We start from the raw sequence: 20613 nt of genomic DNA, 5'->3' as shown, positions 1-20613 counted from the left end.
CTACACGCTGAGGAACAGATTAGAGTTTCATGAGCATTTGGGGGTTTAATTGCAAACTTCGTATTAATCCTTACAGTGGCCCTGTGCAGGAGGGCATTATGACTTCCACTTTATAAGTGAGGAAACCGTGGCTGAGAGAGGTCAAGGGACTGGCCCAAGAACACACAGCCAGCAAGCAGGCAGAGCTGGAACTAGAACCCAGTTCTGCCTGGCTCTAGAGCCAGACTGACCACTACGGGTTAAACTTTGGGTTAGGATGGGGACAAGGGACAGACTTCCCTGCTCGTATGGAGTTTACATTCTCACAACAAGCTTCACAACAGGCAACCACATAAAATAATTGCAGAATGTATTAAGGCTCCGGGAAAAATGAACTGGGTGCAATTATAAAGATAACAGAGGGGCTGCTTTAAATTGGGGGTCAGGTACTGAAACCAGCAATGTAAGAAGGCCCGAAGCTGGGCAGAGGTGAGGGAAAGTTGGCTGATTTGGGAAGTGATGCCAAAGTAGCTGCAGTGACAGTGTGCTGAGACGGTCACCAGGAGCAACCAGGGGACAGGCTGGGGCCGCCGGCAACTAAAATCCTGGGGTAACTAAAATCCTAGGGTAACTAAAATCCTAGGGTAACTAAAATCCCAGGGTAGCCCTCCGGGGTCTGCGGCACCGGTGAAAGCCGGGCAGGCTGTGCAAGGGCAGAGGGAAGGCGGGAGTCGGGCAGCCCCGAGGGGCCGGCAGCCACCAAGCGCCGGCTGAGTGCGCAGAGGGGCGGGCTGGTGATGTCATGGCGCTGGTCTGCACCGCCTGTGACGTCACGGTCGAGCCCCGAGGTGTTTGTTTACAGGGTCGGCACAGAGAAGGAGCGGCCCTCGGAGGGCGTGTCGGGCCTGTCCGATGAAAAAGGCTCCGCCCAAGCTGATCGGTGGGTGCCCCGGGCAGGGCGCCGGTTGCTATGGACGCGGCGGCCACCGGCGGGCGGGCGCGGGGTCGCGGGGTCGCGGGGTCGAGCGGGCTGCCGCACGGCCACCTTATGCCGGGTCACCGCGGGGTAGGACCACGCTCTCGGGCCGAGCGGCACAATGAAGGCTCTAAAGAAAGACTCCCGCCTCAGAATACCTTCAAGCAGATTCTTGGAGGCCGCAGAGAGCTTGAAAGGTTGGCGCTGGCTGCCTTGGGAACGCAGGAGAAGCGGGCAGGGGCAGGGGTTCTTGGATGGGATTCGCGACATGGGGCCCGGAGGATGGGGGTGACACCAGGATGGAGGTAAAGACCACTGGGGAATGGGGTACGAGGCAAGGCGTGCTGAACAAGGCGGAGACCCCCCCCCCCGAAGGGAGGGGGCACAGAGGCATTGAAGATGGGTACAAGGAAGTGGGGGACTGACTGAGGCCTCAGAGATCAATTGTTGGGGAGATGGCCTTGGGCAGAAAGGCATAGGACACCCCTGTCTGGAACCGTATCTTAGGAAGGGACAAAGAAGGGAGAATCTGGGGGGGAGGGAGGAAGAGCCAGGAAAGAATTTAAGATGGGAAGGAACAGGACATGGGGTCCTTGGGAAAAAGATTCAGGAAAGAATGTCAGGAACATGATGAGGTGGTGAAATCCACAATTTGGTGGGATTCTTTGAAGGTGTCACCCAAGATTCCTGCTGGAAAATTCCAAGAAGTGCTAACTTGGCTGGTTTTGTTTCTAACTACGCTTTTCACCTGGATGACACCTGACTTGCCTGTTTAACCGGGAGACAGTCACTAGACATGACAGCTTCCTGGCCTCCCTCTGCAGCTACCCTCTGGTTGTAGGTGGGGGAGCCCCAGGGTGCCTGACAGCAGACTGACCCCATGGACATGTTCCCATTTGCAACTCACCCTCCCTTCCATTGTTTTTGTGTGTGTGTGTGTGTGCTGTTTCCATTTATTGAGGTCCTGATGTGTGTGGGCACTGTGCTGGGCAACAAAGGTGTTGGTATTAACTGTGTGACTCCAGCCCTCAAGAAATTCAGTTTAGTGAACTCCCAGAGGAATAACCAGACAATATAAATGCTGGAATATAGGTGCCTGTATTAAGGGGACTCGGAGCACCTGACCCAGGACTCGGATGGTAGATTTAGGAGGGAAGGTTCTTCTGAAGAAGGTGACATTTGTGGCCAACCAAACCCCGCCCCCCCCCCCCCCCAAAAAAAAGAGTAGTTTACTTCTCCAGGTCTAGGGAGCAGCATGAGCTGAGGCATAGAACTGTGAACCTGTATGACCTTGGTGGCCAGGGCAGGGGTGGTGAGTGTGGAGGAGAGGGAAGGGAGCCAGAGGGGCCTGCACAAGGGTTAGACCTGTGAAAGGGCTTTCTGTGCCCTGCAGGCCCTGGGGAGACCCAGCCTCAGGGTCACTCCTAGTGTGAGGAGAGGGATGGGCCTAGAGTCAAACTAACAGAAGCTTAGCCAGTTTTCAGTATGGCTTTCTTTCATGCTTCTTTAGAGCATGGAAGTCCGAGTGAGGCAGCATTGTGATGCTGTTTCAGGATACACTTATTAACAGTTAAGAGAAAAAGAGAGAAGAATAACTGGTCTCCTTTCCCAAGGGCAGTCAAGGGCTTTCCTAACTACTGTTTACCTAGTTTCTGGAGATCTTATCAGCTTTGAACAGATCAAGGAGAGATTTTTCAGTGCATATTTATTTTTAATAGGGGGAATTGAGTTTATTAAATAGCCCTTGAGTTAATAACATGCACCAGGGTGAGGAGGGAAAAAAATCAGTGTTTAGTTCCCCTAAATATCTCAGGAGAAGCCTCTAATTACTCCCCACCCCCATTATAATACAGCTGATCAACAAGTGTAATCTTGTAATCTTGTGCTAGGTTACTCCAGGGTCTCTGATTATAAGCAAAAAGGCAAGCAGTATTGTGACTGTGAACCTGTTTAGAAGTCCCTTTTGACCCTCGGGTCTTGTTGCTAAGGAACAGGGTCGTCTCCCAGCAGTCCCAGATCCTCCTCTCCCATATCAAGTAAAGCTCAGCCCTGGTAAAGACGGCGCCTCCCTGGGTTCCCCCAGCACAACCCTGAGGTCAGAATTTCCTGAAGACGTCAATCAACGCAAAAAAAAAGAATAACATTGAGATGAAACAAGAAGCAGAGAAGTAATCCAGGTTTCTTCTTCCTCTGCAGCTATCCCCTCTCCCCCATCCCACCTGAACACCTTGCTTCAGCTGCCTGGTCCAGCACCAGCAGAGGGGTCACCTGACTGCCCCACGCAAGGAGGCTGGTGTCAGGATCAAGGGAGAAATGCCAGCTGTATGACTCACCAGGGGCCCCACTCAGCTTGGGTCTCCAGACCAGAGAAAAAGAAATAGCTAGGCCGCTACACGTTCAGTAGTGAGACACACTTTGACCCTTCAGAGTCCTCCCTCAGCTCTAAAAGTGACCCCTGTGGGATTGTTCTTCCTCCCCGGACTCCCCAACTTGCCTCCGTCCCACTAGTCCCCCTGGCTTACCCTCACTGAATGAGTTGCTCTAAATTGCTGTTTTCATTTCATTCTCCTGGACCAAACCTTCTTGTCAACAGAAGATGAGCAGATGCTTCAGCTTTGCTTTACAAAGACATCACGCCCTGGTTTTCCTTTCATCCCCAGTATCACCCACCTCCCCAATAAGACTTCTGTGTCACCATGCCTCACAGGTGCCATACTCAGCCCTGCCTCCACCTTTGCTCCAACTGTGACTCCACTTGGAACACCTGTGTTGGCTGCTCCACCTGTGCAAAGCCTTCCTGTCCTTCAAGGCCTCACTTAGCCTGTAAAGCTTCCTCTGACCCTTGCGGCTGCTCTGCGGAACCTTTGGCTAGAGCCCTAAACTGTATGATCCACATCTAGCTGTTCCCGCTTTTATATGGAACCAAACCTATTATCTGTGCCACTAATTTTAGGCCCTTATGTTATGATTGGTGTGTGTTTGTGTCTGGTGCATTTTTCAGTTCCTCAGCAGAAGGAGCCATATTTTAACCTTTTATACCATCTTCTCCATAGTTTATAGGACCTAGAAGGTGCTTGATAGCCCTGGCCAGTTTGGCTCAGCAGTTAGAGTGTGGCCTTCGGTCCAGAGAGACTGGGGTTCAGTTCCCACTAAGGGCATATACCTCGGTTGCAGTTTGTCCCCGGCCCTGGTTGGGTCGTGCGGGTGGCAACCACTCGATGTGTCCCTTTCACATCGATGTTTCTCTCTCTTCCATTCTATCTGAACAAAAAATGGAAAAATGTCCTCAGGTGAGGATCAAAAAAAAAAAAAAGGTGCTTGATAAATATTCTCCAGGGCGAATTGAAGTTTAAAATGTATGTATGATTTTGAATATTTTATTAACTAGGACATACCATTCCCTGATCGTATATTAAGATAACCTTCTCAGGAAAAACTTCAGACCAGAGTTACACTGACTTATTCCAGAAATCTTCAGCAATGGTGAAGTTTTATAAATTCAGACATGATCATGTACACCCACCAGTACAAAGCACAGAGCTGGAGATGTTTAATGCCTTGGGAAGGTGTAGAACCAGCCAGGGTGATGGACGGAGGAAGCAGATGTCCTGGGTAATAGAAATAATACAAAAACAGTTATCAAAGCAGACTGTCAGTTGGTACCAGTTCTCTCTTGGACTGCCACCAACTTTGGTGACTGTGGAGAAGGGAGAAGGAAAGTAGAAATCAAAACCTAAGGCTGCATGTCCATACGTGACAGGAGATGGGACCAGAGCCATGCGGCTTAGCTGACGACACTCCTGAGTCTTGGCTGATCCCATTGCTGAGGAGATGGACTGTGGCCCACAAATGGAATTTAGAGTTGTGTTTAGAATGATTTTGGCCTTTTTTTGGTTGTTGTTGGTTTTGTTGTTGTTGTTGTTTTGCCACCAATTATGTGGGCATTTCCTAAAAAAGAGTTTGACTTTGGTAACCAAAACACTGGCTTTGAAGTGTTAGTGGTATGACCTCTGAAAGAGTGAAGTGCTGTTAAGAAGCAGCAGACACCAAGTTCTGTTTTACAGTCCCTGAAGTCATCCCCGGCCAGTGTGGCTCAGTGCTTGAGCGTCGACCCATCCACCAAGAGGTCGCTGGTTCGATTCCCGGTCAGGGCACATGCCCAGGTTGTGGACCCGATCCCCAGTGGGGGGCCTGCAGGAGGCAGCCAGTTGATGTTCTCTCTCATCGATGTTTCTATCTCTCTCTCTCTCAAATCAATAAAGAAAAAATATTTTTAAAGTCCCTGAAGTCAGGACTTGGGTTTTCTTTTGATTATTTTCTGTGGGGCTTCACATCTAACCAGAGGCAGCAGACAGGAAAGAAACGAGACGCATTTGAAACTGTTAACCCACTTCTGTGGAAGGCGGGCAGGGAGGGTGTCCTCACTGGAGAACGCGCGTCTGCCCCATGGGGTCTCAGTGCCGAGCTCCAGCATGACGCATGCGAGGAATAGGCTCAGACCTCTCCACTTCCCTCCGGTCCAGTGAGCCACTGCTGCCTCAACCGCCTCATTCTTGCAGTAGACTCCTAAGTAACCTCGTCCTTGGTTTTGCACCCCGCAATCCATTCCTTGCCACGTCATGGCCCACGCCCCATGGGGTGAAGACTGAAGGTTTTCACACGCCTCACTAAGCTCTTCGTGATATGGCTCCCCCTTCCCTCTCCAGGCATGGCTTCCTCCCCCCACCTCGCTACACTCCAGCTATTTTAAAAACATGCTTTGAGTTCCAGGGCTGTGCTCTGTTCTCTCTCTCCTCTAGGACTCTATGCTAGTGCCTTTAGAATGCCTGGTCCCCAGACCCTTCTCCTTGTCTATGTTCTCTTCATCCTTCGGCCCTCGGTTTAAACATTACCTCCTTAGGAAGCCCTTTGACTATCCTCAAAGTTGGCCTGGGACCCCCTGACTGCTCCCATAGTTCAGCCTGACAGCCTTGTCTCCCATGGGTGTGTGCTCTTTGAAGTCTGAATCTCGGCCTTATATCCCCAGAGCCTGGCACAGTGCCCGGCACATAGAAAATACTTAAACAGTATTTATTAAATGAAAGAGCTGTGCATGTTCAGTTCCCCACCCCACCCCCCGCCAAGAACATCTGTATTACAACCAGTGTTTGAAGAAACCTGATGCCTTCACCAGGACAATGGATCAGAGCCAGCAATGGAGGAGGCTGAGAAAGCATCTAGTCCAGAAACCACTGTGCATCAGAACCGCCTAGGGAGTTTTAAAAACACAGCTCCCTGGGCCCTGGCTCCACACAGAAGCCAAGAAGCTGTATTTGTGAAACTCTCCAGGAGATTCCGAGGCAGACATTTGACTAATATTTGGGAACCACTGATTTAGTACAGCTTCCTCCTTTTACAAAAAGGAAGACTGAGGTCCAGAGGGGTTAAGTGATGTGCCCAAGATTGTTCCGCTAATGAGTAGCACAGCCTGGAATGGAACCTCTTTTGATCTCTATTCCAGCTACAGAAGCCTCAGTCACTGTGGCAGGCCAAGGGCAATGGGTGGAGGGACCTTCGAGAAGGAACTCCTGCCCTGGCCGGTTTGGCTCAGCGGTAAAGCATCGGCCTGTGGTCCAGAGAGACCCGGGTTCGGTTCCCGCTAAGGGCATGTAGCTCGGTTGGTTTGTCCCCGGCCCTGGTTGGGTCATGCGGGTAGCAGCCACTTGATGTGATCCTTTCACGTCGATGTTTCTCTCTCCCTCCCCACTCTATCTGAACAAAAAATGGAAAAATGTCCTTGGGTGAGGATAAAAAAAAAAGAAGGAACTCCTGTTGCCCCAGGGAAGTGTTGCCCGGGTAGCCTTGGCAGCCCCTGCTATCCGTCCATGTGGCCAGCTCTGCCTCTCCACCAGGGAGTCCAATCTCTATCGATTTAGAAGTATTTTTAACCTTCTGCTTCTCTTCAGAAAAGAAGCGGGCAAAGGTACCTGAACAGCCCACACCACCTATTCAGGAAGAACCTGAGCCTGTTAGCAATGTCCTACAAGGAGATGACATACTTGCCTTAGCCATTAAGAAGGAAGACTTGGAGAAGGTAAGGATGGAGTCCAGGGGTCCCTTCCTGCAAGAACTTGTCTTTTCCAGCCCGTGTGTTCTAGAACCTCAACCATGGCCACCGTCTCTCCTGCCTCTCTACTCAGAGGGAGTGTCGAATTCCATGGAAAAATCCATCGGACACAAATTCTTTTCACTTCTGCAGCTAAAGGAATTTACTATTTGTTTTAACATTCCTGAGATTCATATAGAACCACAGAGGAATGAGATGATGAGGTGTCTTGCTCCTCATGGAGGCAAGAGCCGTCATCCCCATTTCACAGAAGGGAAAATGAGTTTAACAAACAACGTTCCAGCCCTGGCTGGTGTAGCTCAGGGGTTAGAGTGTCGGCCTGTGCACCAAAGGGTTGCAGGTTTGATTCCCTGTCAAGGGCTTGTACCTGGGTTGCAGGTTCGATCCCCGGGCTCGGTTGGGGCACATTTGGGAGGCAACCAATCAATGTGTCTCTTTCACATTGATGTTTCTCTTTCCTACTCCCTCCTTCCCTTCCACTCTCTCTAAAAAAAAATCAATGGAAAAAATATCCTTGGGTGAGGATTAACCAAAAAAAAGAAAGAAAGAAAGAAAGAAAGAAAGAAAGAAAGAAAGAAAGAAAGAAAGAAAGAAAAAGAAGAAGCAAAGTTACAGATGTGGATAAAGCCACTAATCCTAACCCCAGGCTGTTGGGAAAAGTCAGCCACTTCTCACCTGACTGTCTGGAGGCATAAGAGGTTATTTTTCCACTCTCCAGGACATTATTAAGTCTCATGTCTGTTGCATAGGCATTTCCTCGACAGACATGTGGACAGAGCTAGAGAAACAGATTTGTCAGCCTTCAGGAATTCCACAAAGACTTAGGACAGAGGAGATGGGTGGTGTTTTTCCTTCCCCAGATCTCAAGTGGAATTCTCCTGTTTTGTTTCTTTTTAGCAACACATTCCTCGCTTTATTGAAACAGGAGACAAACCTGTCATTACCCAAAAATTTATCATTCGTAAACTCAAACCCAAGGATCCTAGGAGGAAGGTCCGCCACTTTGTAGCACATCCTGCCACTCCAGATGCAACCACAAAGCCACTGGACTACTCTGGTATGCCCAGCCCCAGCCCTGGCCGTGCTGGTCTCTGAACTCACGGGTCAGCCTTGAAAGACAGTGGGGTCTCCATCAGAAAGTAGCCCCTTGAATTGTTTACATGGCTACAGCTGGTCTTTTCCCTCCTCTTCCCTGCCTCCAGGTCCAGGTGACAATTTCTATGCCAGTGAGCAGATCCTGCCCCACCACATCTTGGGGAGTCTCCAGGACCTCAGGAGAATTGCAGTTGCGCGAGGGAACCTGCAGGTTCGTTTGTACAGACCTGCCTGGACGAGAGAAGCTGCTGAAGTCACTTCAGTCTCACACGTGGTAGAGCCAGGCAGGCCTGGGGTTCGAAAGACAGTCCATCCAGTCTCTGGGCCCGGGAGTCTGAAGTGACAGTTCACTGAAATAGTGAAGCCAACTTAAGCTAGCTTCAGCGGAAGTCAGAAAGTCACGATGAGGATACAGAGGTGCCCAAGGAGCAAAGGCACTAGCGTGTCTGGCTCGGTTAGACTGAACCCAGAAAGGCACTCGCCAGGGCTCCAGGCCTACGCTCCCTAATTGCCTTCTGCTCCTCCGTTCCCTTCCTCTCCTGGGGGAAGCTGGCCTCCCACAGCTCCAGGGCCACGCACAGCCTCTGGCTCTCCCACAGTGGAATGCTGCTCTGTCTCAGTGCCTTCGCTCCCCTGCTTCCCGGCAAGGAGCCTCCTTGATCAGGGGCTAGAAGGCCGAGGGTCCTATAAAAACGGCCCAGTCACCCTGCAGGTGAAAGTGTCAATAAACCGCGGTTGTAAGACAGACATGGAAAGATTTTGAACACAATCTTAGAACCAAGGTCTTCATTCCGGGGGAGAGGGGACTGACAGCGGTTTCCAAGGTCCTCTGGTTCTGTGATTTGTTTTCTGTCACCCACGACCTTAGGGTCCTGCAGAGGAGGGATCCTCGGCACAGTGGGAGGACAGCAGGGATTTATTTATTTATTTTTTTTGGTACATGCCCCTAGCGGACACCGAACCAGGGACTCTCTGGTCTGCAGGCTGATGCTCCAACTGCTGAGCCAAACTGGCCAGGGCAAAAAAAAATTTTTCTTTATTAATTTTAGAGAGAGGAAGGAAGAGGGAGAGAGAGAGATAGAAACATCGATGAGAGAGAACATCCATTGACCGCTTCCTGCATGTCCCCCACTGGGGATTTGGCCTACAACCTGGATATGTGCCCTGACCGGGAATCGAACCAGCGACCTCTTGGTGCATGGGCTGACACTCAACCACTGAGCCACACCAGCCAGAGGACAGCAGGGATTTAGAGAAGTCTCAGCTCAGCCTCAGTTTAGTGCCTCTCACCATCCTCCACACTCACGTTGTACTTTGCAGCTGGCTGAGCTGATACACACGCCGCCCTGTCTGATGACCCTCACCTCAGCGACAGAAGAGCCTACGCAGAAAGCACCCAGAGAGGAGAAGGCATGTCCCTGGGCTCCGCCTGCTCAGCACAACTTTATGAAGAACTGGCAGCGCAACCTGGCCCTGTGGAAGAGGCAGCAGCAGGCGCTCAGCGGTGAGCAGGGAGGACGGGCTCCCTCCTGGCCTCACCTGGCACCCAGGCCCTGCTGCTGTGCGTTTTCGCTTCCCGGCTGTCCAGAGATGGACTCAGGCTGAGCACGATGGTGCCGTTCACTCACTACCCTGAGTTTCTCACTTAGTGGGTCCCGAAACCAGCCCAGTGGAGGGGCTGACCAGTGCTGAGTGCTGAGCCCTGTCTGCTCTGATTTGGCGAGGGGCTGCATTCTTGGCTCTTCTCTCTAGAGTACTTGAAGAAGCCTGTTGGCGAGCTGCTGGTGCACGCGGGGGAGACCTACAGACGGATCCAGGAGGAGCGGGAGCTCATTGACCGGATACTGCCCACGCAGCATGATGGGAAGGCAAGGACCGTGTTCCCAAGTGCCCTGCGAGGGGGAGGTCTGGACACGGGTGGCTGCCTCAGTTTGCACAGCTGGGGACAAAACAAATCTACCCATTGCAAAGCATTGTTCAGCCCTCAAGGCCTTTACTAAAAGTCCACTGTTGGTCCTATTATTGGGCATTTGGGGACTGGCCAGGTAAGTAATTCAGCCTGTGCTGGTCACTGGGAGTGGATTTGAAGAGGAAGATAGCATAGGTACTGAGTTATTAGAATACTCTTAATGTTCTCTTGAAAGACTGAGGCTCCAGCTTTTGGACCACCCAGGGTACCATGTCATGTCTGGTATGTCACTGCAGTGTCTTACCACCCACACTGTCCGGGACCAGGTCCAGGCTGCAGGAGGGCATCCTGAGCACAAGAAAGTGCATGCGTCCCTCCTGCTGTCCTCGCTGCAGGGGACGCCCAGAGTGAGCGTCTGTCGTCTGTGGCGCTCTTGTCTCCCAGGCCCCCACTCACCCCTCTCCACGGCGGCCAGGTGATGGGACTTGTCTGCCCTTCCTTGCCAGTGCTCTGAGGAGACCAGCGGGTTCTGGAGTCGACTGGAATACTTGGGAGATGAAATGACGGGTCTGGTAATGACAAAGACAAAAGCTCAGCGTGGCATCCTGGAGCCGATCACTCGCATCAGGAAGCCGCACTCCATCCAGGAGGAGATGGGTGAGGAGCAGGGCAGCTGGTGACTGGCCTGGGAGGGGGACAGCGTGGCCTTGGTGTGAGACCCTGCGGAGGTCCATGTCCCCCGTCAGTAGGGCAGTGACAGGTAGAAGAGGTGGCGGAGGTGAGTGGGACGGAGGCCCAGGCTGTGCTGTCCAGGGCGGCAGCGGAAACTGCGGCCGTTGAGCGCCCGGAACGTGGCTGGTCCGAGTGGAGCTGTGCCCCCGGGTGAACTACACACTGATTCGTATGAAAAGTACATCGTTAATAATTTTTATATTGATTGCATGTTGAAATGATATTTTTGATATGTTGGGTTTAAACTGTGTTACTAAAATTATTCCCCTGTTTCGTTTTACCCTTTCAACCATCCAGATAGTTTTAAGTGGTGTGCGTGGTATTTCTTTGGGTAGCTCTGCTTTAAAGGGCGCCAGGCCGACTGGCTTCAGAGCAAGTTATTTGGCCCTTCTGGCTCTCAGCGTCCCCATCTGTGAAATACTGAAGGGGTTGTGAGAGGGTTAAATGAAGCATGATGTGTAGTCGGTGAGAGGTTCTGGCCCTTTGTTAAACACTCAATAAAAGGTAGCTGCTATTGCTGTTTCTATTATCATCCAGGGATTTCATGGGTTGGAAGCTAATTTTGCAGGAGGCCCGTGTAGGATCACTGAGGCAGTGGGAATGGGGCAGGGATGGATGTGTTCAGAGCCCTTAAGAGTGGGGGGGAGGGCATGGCAGCAGCCGGGACTGAGGGTCCTTGGGCCCTGCTGTAGGATTGCTGGCCCGGAAGGATGCTTCATACCGCTACACCTGGGACCGGAGTCTGTTTCTGACTTACCGACGCAAGGAGCTGCAGAGCATCATGGCAGAGCTGGATTTTAGCCAGCAGGTTGGCAACGCCTTTGTGCCCTGTCCGAAGCCCCTTAGGGTGGCACCTGTCTTCCGTTAGCTAATCTTTCCTTCCTTGGTCCCTCTGAGGATATTGATGGCCTGGAGGTGGTGGGCAGAGGGCAGCCTTTCTCAGCGGTGACAGTGGAAGACGTCTCAGTGCTTGAAAGGAGAGAGAGCAGTTCGTTGGGAGACACAGAGAACGTGTGAGTCTGGCCTGGGCCCTAGGGAGAGAGGTTGGGAGCCGGGCTTCCTCCTGCGCCCACAGCGTTAAAGGGCAGGTTTCCCTCCCTGCGTTCAGCGTGCCTCCATCCCAGCTCTCACAGTGGCTGCCGCTCCCTCCTCTAGCCCACCCCAGCACCTGTGCTAGCTTCCCTGTGGCCATCTGTTCCCTCCTAGCAACCAGCTCCTAATGGGGATTTCCCAGACATTCCTTCTCCAGCGGGGACCGCTCCAGACTCTCCCAGGGCTGTGCGCACTGACAGCCTCAGCAAGAAGCGCCTCTCTGTGCTCGAGAAGCTCCCACCTACAGGGTCGGCGCAGGAAGCTGAGCGCCAGGGAGCTGATGCTACTCCATCGGAGGGCAGAGCAGGGCACCTCTCCAGACGTGCTGGCAACCACTGCTGTGGGCTCCATGTGGTGAGACTATGGCAGCTTCAGGGAAAATATGTCATTGGTTTTTCTTACAGAAATGCATTGACAGAATACGCTGGTGTCCCCATGCCTATTCTTGGCCCTTCTCTGCTGTTCTGTGGGAAGCCAGCCTGCTGGGTCAGAGGCAGTAACGCACAGGACGAGGTAAACCTGCCTTTACCCTCACCCATCGGCCGCTTAGGCCTCCCTTGTGTGCAGTCTCAAGGTGACTGGCCGTCACAAGGAGCCGTAGTCTCCTGCTTGCATTGTATCTGGCCATGCATTCGGCATGTCTGGAAATGGTAACGGCTAACACTAGCTTGAGCCAGAATAAAATCACAAGGCTCAAAAGAGAGTGTCACAGTCACCCAGTTTGTCTCTAGCCCCCAAGCATGTATATAAGCAAACTTAATCAAACTGGTGTGGCTTTCTGAAGGTTCTAAAATATTCTTCAGATGCCAAGGAGCAGAAATGTGCATCAGATGTAAAATGTTTTATCTTCTCTTCTTCCCATTGATGGCACCTCAGGACAGCCACTATTGGGGTCTGACACCACTCTGTCTGAGATCGGCCAGGCCCGGGAGGCCCAGGACATGGGACTTTTAGGGCCAAACCCAGAAAAGTTCCTGGCCAACCAAGATGAGTTGGTCACCCCAGGCCAGCGCCTCCCTCAAAGACCTTTCTCATACCTCCTTCTCCAGAAGCAGGTTGGAATTGCTGTCCGCTTGACCTTTGAAACTCTAGAAGGGCAGAAAACATCTTCGGAGCTGCCTGTGGTCAATAATGGCACAGTAGCCATTTGGTATGACTGGCGGCGGCAGTTGCAGCCGGACTCTTTCCAAGACCTGAAGAAAAACAGGACACAGCGGTTTTACTTCAATAACCGGGAAGGTACCTACGAGAAGCGACCCTACTCACCTTGATGTCCGAGCCGCTCAAGTCTAGCTAATGCCCAGCTCCTGAAAGTTCAAGCCCCCCTTCCCTGCCTCCTCCCTTCCATTTCTCCTGTGACCTGTGTCATCTCCTAACTATTCATGTCTGTTGGGGGCAGGGAAGTGAGGCACCAGGGAGCAGAAGCATTCTAGGGGCCCAGCTACCTATATCCACAGTCCTGAGGCTAGGATAACCAACTGTGCCTGTTTCCAGGCTTTCCCGGTTCAGTGTGAAAGTCCCACATCCCAGGAAAGCCCTCAGTCCTGGGCAAACCAGGACGGTGGGTCACTCTGCCTGGGGCTGCATAGGCTTAGGGCTCAGTTAACTTTCAACTGGCAGGCTTGGGGCGCAGTGAGCTCCTCCTCAGTGAAAACATCTGTCTCTGTCCCTCTCAGGTGTGATTCTGCCTGGAGAAACAAAAATCTTCACCTTCTTCTTCAAGTCTGTGAATGCTGGCATCTTCAGGGAATTTTGGGAGTTTGGAACTCACCCCACCCTGCTGGGAGGTGCTGTCCTACAGGTCAACCTCCATGCAATCTCCCTGGCCCAGGACATTTATCTGGATGAGAGGAAGTCACTGGAGGTAGGGGGCCTGGGACTTTGGTTATTCTGATGTGTTGCCAGTCACTCTTGCCCAACAAGCACTTCTCAGGACTTTGTGATGTAAAAGGTGGGTGGGCAGGCAAGAGGAGGGACAGCTGGGAGCTCCACCGTGCCTGGCTCCCACCGCCAGAGAGATGAGACTGAGCCTCGCAAACACAAGCATGACCCTGCGCCCTGGCACTGCTGTCTGGTACCCTCCAGTGAGGCTGCATTTAACGGCACGACTTCAAAACCAGGCAAAACTACAGAGAACAGTTGAACCAGTGGGGCTGGCCCCCCGGAGTGAGTGTGAGGTGGGAACTGGGAATCTGCTGGGCCCCTGTCAGGCCCACAGCCCGGCCGGCTAGCGCTGTGCTTTGTGGGATTCCGTGGAAGCTGTGCGTTTTTATTCACTGTGGTTCCCAGACACGAACCAGCTACTTCAGCTGAGGCTCACCCTGCGGAGATCAGAGATCGTTTGGACAAGTGCAGTGTCTGCTTTACTTGCTAGTATAGGGCCAGGCTCTGTCTCGAGATGACCCTGTTTCTGTGATACTGACTGTGTGGCCAAGTCACATTCTCAGCAAGGCCCAGACCGTGCTGCCCCTGCCCTGGCCCTTCCTGATCTATGGGAAATGCTGACTGTGACCTCCTGGCCCCACGAGGGAGCAGCTTCTCTGGAACTGGACCCTCTTTCGGATACTTTCAGCCTCTTTTAGGGAACAAGGATGTTTGGGGAGACGCAAGGGGTTTTGAGTCTGGGAAGTGTGTGTGTGTGTGTGTGTGTGTGTGTGTGTGTGTGTGTGTGACAGACAATGGCAGGAACTCCACCCCTAGGAAGGCACAGTCTTGATGGGTCTGGCTCCCCTCCGGGATGCAGCGTGCTATCTTGTGCCACCTTTTCTCCCCCAGAAAGAGCTGGCTTCCCAACAGGCAGTCACCATCATGCAGGGCACGCTGCAGGAGCTGCTGGAGGGCATCCTGACCCCGGAGCGTGTGCAGTCCCCTGTGGACTCCTGTCTCACGGAGGAGGACCTGTTCCACCACAGGAATCCTCAGGTACAGGCCCAGCGCTGGCCCCTGGCCCTCAGGAGTGCCCTGGGTGAGAGGAACAGCAACCCTTTTGACGTGCCAGGACCTGCTCTGAGCATCTTCCATCAGCACTCACTTCCTCCTCCCTGCAGCCCTGAGAGATGGGCGCTATTTATATCCTCACTTTACAGGGGGAAAACTGTGGCCCAGGGAGGGAAGGTAATTTCCCCAAGATAATTTAGCTCGTAAGTGGATGCTTGGTGAGAAGAGTTTCACAAACTCCTTCATTCAAACCCAGTATTACTTGGAAGAGCACATGCAAAAAAAAAAAAGTGCTTTTAGTTGCAGATGCTCAGGATGAAGGGGAAGTGGGATGCTCTGGCCACAGCCACTCCCGCTGCTTCCTCCTGCCTCCTCCATCAGGGCTCTTGAGGGAAGGGGGAAACAGGAGCAGGGTCGCGGGTTCTGGGTGCCCCACACCCAGCCTCCTCCTCACGTGTCTCCTCTTGCCTCTGCTGCAGCTGCATTACCAGTACCAAGTGGTACAAAGCCTGCATAGACTGTGGAACCAGTATATGACCCCGGCCTTGAAGGCCAGGGAGGTCAGGCCGGGCGAGGAGGAGCACCTGGACCCCAGGTCCTGGATCCAGTCAGGCCATTTAGAGAAGGCCCCAGCCTTGGAATCCCAAGTGTCCTGGCCGGAGGATGTGGTCCTCAGGGACTCCCAAGATTCTTTCAAGACCCAGAAGGGCAAAATAGGGGCCAAGGTTTCTCAGCGGAAGAGCATCATGGAGGAGCTCCTGGTGGAGGGGAGCCAGGACCCGGAGAGGGCCAAGAGCCCCAGGGATCTGGAGGGCCTTCCGCTGAAGTGGAACCTTTGCCTGGAGGACTTCAGAAAGGTGCTTCTCTAACCCTGAAGGGTGGGGACGGGAGGATAGCTTTGGCACAGTGGGGTGAGGGGGGTCCCCGGCAGTGCCTCTTGCCCCATGGACAAAGAAGTTAACCTTCTGAGTTAATTGCCTGGAGAAAGCAGTCTCTTGGGGCGTCTCTTTTTGTCTTGGGTACCTAGGCCGCTGTGCTGCAGGAGGGGCTCCCTCTCTGAGCCTGCAAACCTTAGAAAAGGGGTTCGTGGGAACATGTTTCTGACGGAGGTCCCAGGTTCCCACCGAAGGCACCCCGGACAGGTTCTCCATGGCTGTATCCCCTCCTGCACACCTGTCCTCACAGCACCACGCCCATCACTAGAGGACCCAGGGAGCCTTGGTGTCCTGGGCAGAAGGGTTGCTCATGGTACCTGTGACCCTGCCAGGCAGCGATGACACTCCCTGAGGAGAACCAGAGAGAAGACGACCTAATCAGGCTCAACAAAGCAGCCCTGGAGCTGTGCCAGGAGCAGAGGCCACTGCAGTCTGACTTCCTGTACCAGATGTGGTAGGAGCCCACCAGGAGGGCGGCCCCATCTCCTCATCTGGCCAGGGGTTCTGGGCAGGCAGTCCCAGGACTCGAGGAGCTGAGCTCCGGGTGCTAAAAGATGCTGCACACATTCCACACTTGGCATCGGCTGCAGCAGCCCCTACAGCGCCTGCCCTCCCCGCGGGCAGTCACCTCCACCTGCCTCCTTTTCGTTCCTTGTTTCTTCTCAGCGAACAGAGGAGAAATCAGAGGGTGGTGAGAGGAGGGGTATATTCCACAAAGAGCCTCACTCCTTGGTTTTCAGCCTTCCTGTCACCTGTTTGGAACTTGCTTGGCTAGGCTTGGGAGGGATAGGTTTCTGCAAGGCCCTCAGAACACATGCCCACGAGCCTCAGGCTGGAAACCTCGTGCAGGGCCCAGCCATGGTTTCAAGCTGGAGTTTAGGCTGACCTGGTTCTAGCCCCAGGTGACGTCTTCTTGGCTGAAGCTGGATTTCCATCCGAGCCCTTGCACAGATGCTGGTGAGGACGCTGGCTGGACAGGGCCATGGCAGTTCCTTGGCAGCTCCTGGCACCAGTGTCTTGCAAGGAAAGGATCCAAACCTCTGCAGGTTCCAGGGCAAAGAAAGGGTGATGGCTTTTCTCCATGCGTCTTGCCCTCTAGTTTGCAGCTGTGGCGGGATGTGATTGACAGCATGGTGAGCCACTCCCTGTGGCTGAGGTCTCTGCTGGGCCTGCCTGAGAAGGAGACCATCTATTTGAACATGCCAGAAGAGCAAGGTGACACTGGGCAGCCATGCCTTCACTGGTCTGCCCATCCCTCTGCCTCAGCCTTCCGCACCCCTATGGTGGAACCTCTGCTGATCCTTGGAGTAGGCCCCTGCCACCCTTTTACTGTTGCCAAGGTTTGGAACCCAGAGCAACCTCAGTGTCACCTTAGTTCACTTCCCTCATTTGACCAATGGAGTCCCAGGATTAAAGGGTTTGCCCGTGCCGTGCATGGGGGAGTGGTGGAGCTGGGAATAGAACCAGGTCTCTTGTCCCTGCCCCGCAGTCCGGTTCCACAAGGTCACACCATGCCCAATCCAGGGGCTCTGCTTCTGGTCTGTGGGAATTCTCTCAAAGCTGCTGAGAACACGTTGCTTTTCCCGACTCCTGCCCGTGGGGTCAGCTAAGCCACAGGCCACACTGTCTTCCATTCACCTCCCTCAGATCGAAAATCACCTTCCGTCACAGAAACGAAGCTGACTTCCGGGAGAGTTGGGAAGGAGGATCGGAGAGCCGCAGCCCAGGAAAAGAAGCAGTTGGGAATCAAAGACAAAGAAGATAAAAAAGGAGCCAAGATGCTAGGGAAAGAGGCATGCTCTGGGACATAGTCTGGCCAGGGGTGGGGCTGGGGAGGCTGGAGGGGCCAAGGAAGGTCACTCCTGCATGATGCCCATGCTCTCCCAGTGAGCTGCTCCTTTTATTTTTTTAAAAATATGTTTTTATTGCCCTGGCCGGTTTGGCTCAGCGGTTAGAGCGTTGGCCTGCGGTCCAGAGAGACCCGGGTTCGGTTCCCGCTAGGGGCACGTACCTTGGTTGCAGTTTGTCCCTGGCCCTGGTTGGGTCGTGTGGGTGGCAGCCACTCGATGTGTCGCTTTCACGTCGATGTTTCTCTCTCTCTCTCCCTCTCACTCTATCTGAACAAAATATCGAAAAATGTCCTCGGGTGAGGATAAAAAAAAAAAATATATATATATATGTTTTTATTGATTTTAGAGAGAAAAGAAGGGAGAGGGAGAGAGAGAAACATTGATTGGCCGCCTTTCACACACCCCCTACTGGGGACTGAACCTGCAACCCGGGCTTGTGCCCTGACCAGGAATTGAACCTGTGGCCTCTTGGTACATGGGACAATGTTCAGCCAACTGAGCCACACCAGCCGGGCTAGTGAGCTGCTCTTGAGAAGGTCCTGGATGTCCCTCGGGAGCTATTGAAGGTATGCGTGTCTCATCTCTCCAAGCAGGACCGTTTAAACAGCAGGAAGCACAAGACAAAGGATGACAAGAAGCCTATGAAATCTTCAAGTCGGGACAGGCTTTCCTTGGAAGACCCTACCCCTGACAGCACCACCCCTTCTCAGGAGCCCATAGACCCCCTGGTCAAGGAGAAATACACCCAGAGGCTGCAAACTAAGGTGCGGGCAGAGCCCAGGACTCAGCCCTCCCTCCGCTCACACCTGCCCTGCACACCCTCCTCCGCTCCCTCATTCATCCCCTCTATTCTACAATAAGTGCCCACTGCACCCATGATGGAAGCAGAGCTGCCCTTGTGAAGGGCATCCTAGTGTGCGAGCCAGACTCGTGAACCAGTAACACATCTGGCGTGTTAGGCGATGAGCACTAAGGAAGAGAGAAATGGACCAGAGCCTAGGGGACGAGGAAGGCCCAGGTGGGACGGGTGGCCTCATGGAGAAGGTGACACTGAATAGAGGCTTGAAGGGAGGTGAGGGGTGGCCTATGGACCCCTGAGGAGTGCCCTAGGAAGAGGAAGCAACTAATGCAGGGGGAGGGAGGAGCCAGGAGGACAGAGGACAGAGAGGCCGTGAGAAGGAGCAGGTCATGTGGTGCTTTGTAGGTCATGTGAGGACTCCGGGATTTTCTGAGTGAAACAAAAAAGCAGACAGGGTTTTGAATAGAGGAGTGGCATGTCTGACTTGTACTGGAGGAAATCAGTCACTCTGACTGCTGTTTGGAGAATAGACTAGGAACAAAACAGAAGCCCTCCCCTTTTTGCTGCTTCCACTTACTGTCGGATGGCATCTTGGCCAATGTGTTCCTTGGGGGAGCACCAAGTGGAAGGTGTTGAAACACTGCAGAGACTTCATGATGATGCATTCTTAAGCAGTAGGTCCACAGAAACTCATCCATGTGTTGGGTTGGGTTCTCAGTTATTGCTGCTGTTGTGTTTCTTTTTTTCTTTTTCTTTTTTGGAGGGGAGGCCCACAAAGCCATACTCACTCTATCAGTCTAATGGCGAGGCTCTGTCTTCCTCTGGTGTGGACAGCTGGTTAGCTGGGATTACGTCGTGCACTGTGTTAATACTCTGGATCGGATTTGATCAGAAGCTCCATTTGCTGCTGGTGACATCACAGATTTCTGAAGGTCAACGGAGTCTAGAAAGTTATAGGTCTCTGAGGACCCATGTGGTGGACTTCCTTGGCTTTCTGAAATTAACAATTTTCCGAGGCTGGTGTGTGGTCTGGCCCCACTAAGGGAACAGTTTTAGAAACATTTCAGTAGGTGGGTCTGTGATCTTACAGGAAGGAAAGTTGGCATCCACGAGGCCAGGGTAGGATCGGGCCACCCCAGGGGACTAAATGGGCATTGCTCCCTGGCCTCCCTAGTGTTGCCCCTTTAACCATCCTGGGCCCCAGTGCCCCCATACGTCATAGGGGCCAGTGCAGGATTGCCTCCCCAGACTGGTTTGAAAAATAAAACTTTGCAAAAACAAAAATTCTACAGAAATTCTCACCACTTTGGTTTTATTTCCTCTCCAGCTGTTCTCAGTGGGGTGTGAATATGTCCCCCCTCGTGGCACATATTCACAGGTGGGTGCTCCCTTGTATAACCTTTGCCTGTGATGTCTGTCCTGTTCTTCCAGGTCTATGAGCTGCTGGACACCCTGGTGACTGACCTGATGGTTCTGGCTGACGAGCTCAGCCCCATCAAGAATGTTTAGAAGCCTTTGCATCTTTGCACTTGACCCGTGTGTCCGAGCAGCCTTCTGGGCAGCTGGTTAACAAACACATCAATAAAGAGCCTTTAAGTTCCTACCATTTCCATCATGCCTCATGTCTTGAATGCCGCCTCTTGATGAAATCAGCTCATGGCCCAGGTCCTCCCAGGTCCCACCTGCCCTCAGGTCTACCCCACCCCACCCTGTCCCAGTTCCTGGAGTCATCCAACAGGAGGAGAGGAACACACCTGGGGAGGTGTTGTGTGGGATGATGAACCTAAGAGCAAGTTTGTAGCAGGACAAGGAATGAATCAGATGATAGGACAGATAACGTCACCCCTCATAGTTCCTGACTTTGGCCTTCCTTGCCCCATACTTTCCGGTAATGCTTCCTGGAGTCAGGTCTTCCCCAAGTATCATCACCAAGTATGACAAAGTCTGTGACTAGGAAAACTAGACTCCCTGGGACCTGGCTCCCTGAGATACTCCCACTTCAGCTGGGTCCAAGGCCCTGTCCCAGTGTCTGAGGATCATGCTCACCACACTCTGAACCCCTAGAGACTGAATCCCTTTGTCCTCAGCCAGAGGCTGTTGTTCTGGGTTCCAGTGTGTCACCCCCTCCTCACGTCAAATCCTCTGGCTTCCTTGAGCCACTTTTCTGCCTTAAAACCAGCCTCTGGACTTTATCCTCCCTCCT

General features: G+C 52.9%; 1 protein-coding gene across 3 annotated transcripts; it reads left to right on the top strand.

Moving 5' to 3' along the window:
• The first annotated feature begins 857 nt into the window (after positions 1–857).
• On the top strand, positions 858–19962 carry LOC118634481 (MYCBP associated protein). 3 transcript variants are annotated; one of them, XM_036269048.1, is made up of 19 exons: positions 858–919; positions 6901–7028; positions 7959–8118; positions 8264–8367; positions 9477–9660; positions 9909–10024; positions 10572–10722; positions 11490–11605; positions 11695–11810; positions 12294–12402; positions 12939–13128; positions 13566–13753; positions 14665–14811; positions 15306–15683; positions 16094–16215; positions 16861–16976; positions 17409–17554; positions 18205–18375; positions 19842–19962. In XM_036269048.1, the coding sequence occupies exons 1-19, from the start codon at positions 892–894 to the stop codon at positions 19917–19919; spliced, it is 2748 nt and encodes a 915-aa protein (XP_036124941.1). In that variant the 5' UTR covers positions 858–891; the 3' UTR covers positions 19920–19962. The 3 variants fall into 3 exon arrangements, with proteins under 3 accessions (XP_036124941.1, XP_036124940.1, XP_036124939.1); XM_036269047.1 differs by lacking the exon at positions 858–919 and adding an exon at positions 1055–1152 and having other exon boundaries at positions 17433–17554; XM_036269046.1 differs by lacking the exon at positions 858–919 and adding an exon at positions 1055–1152.
• Positions 19963–20613: the final 651 nt, after the last annotated feature.

The sequence above is a fragment of the Molossus molossus genome, unplaced genomic scaffold, assembly GCF_014108415.1.
Source record: "Molossus molossus isolate mMolMol1 unplaced genomic scaffold, mMolMol1.p scaffold_m16_p_19, whole genome shotgun sequence".
NCBI lineage: Eukaryota > Metazoa > Chordata > Mammalia > Chiroptera > Molossidae > Molossus > Molossus molossus.
This window is presented reverse-complemented; position numbering and strand designations above follow the sequence as displayed.

What these genes read in the sequence shown, in the direction of transcription:
- LOC118634481 (XM_036269046.1), top strand. Translation starts at nt 1,077, where the DNA reads ATGAAGGCTCTAAAGAAAGACTCCCGCCTCAGAATACCTTCAAGCAGA. An exon ending in TTACTTCAATAACCGGGAAG is followed by an intron (nt 13,129 to 13,565) that starts GTACCTACGAGA and finishes TGTCCCTCTCAG; the next exon opens with GTGTGATTCTGCCTGGAGAA. An exon ending in CCAAGATGCTAGGGAAAGAG is followed by an intron (nt 17,555 to 18,204) that starts GCATGCTCTGGG and finishes CTCTCCAAGCAG; the next exon opens with GACCGTTTAAACAGCAGGAA.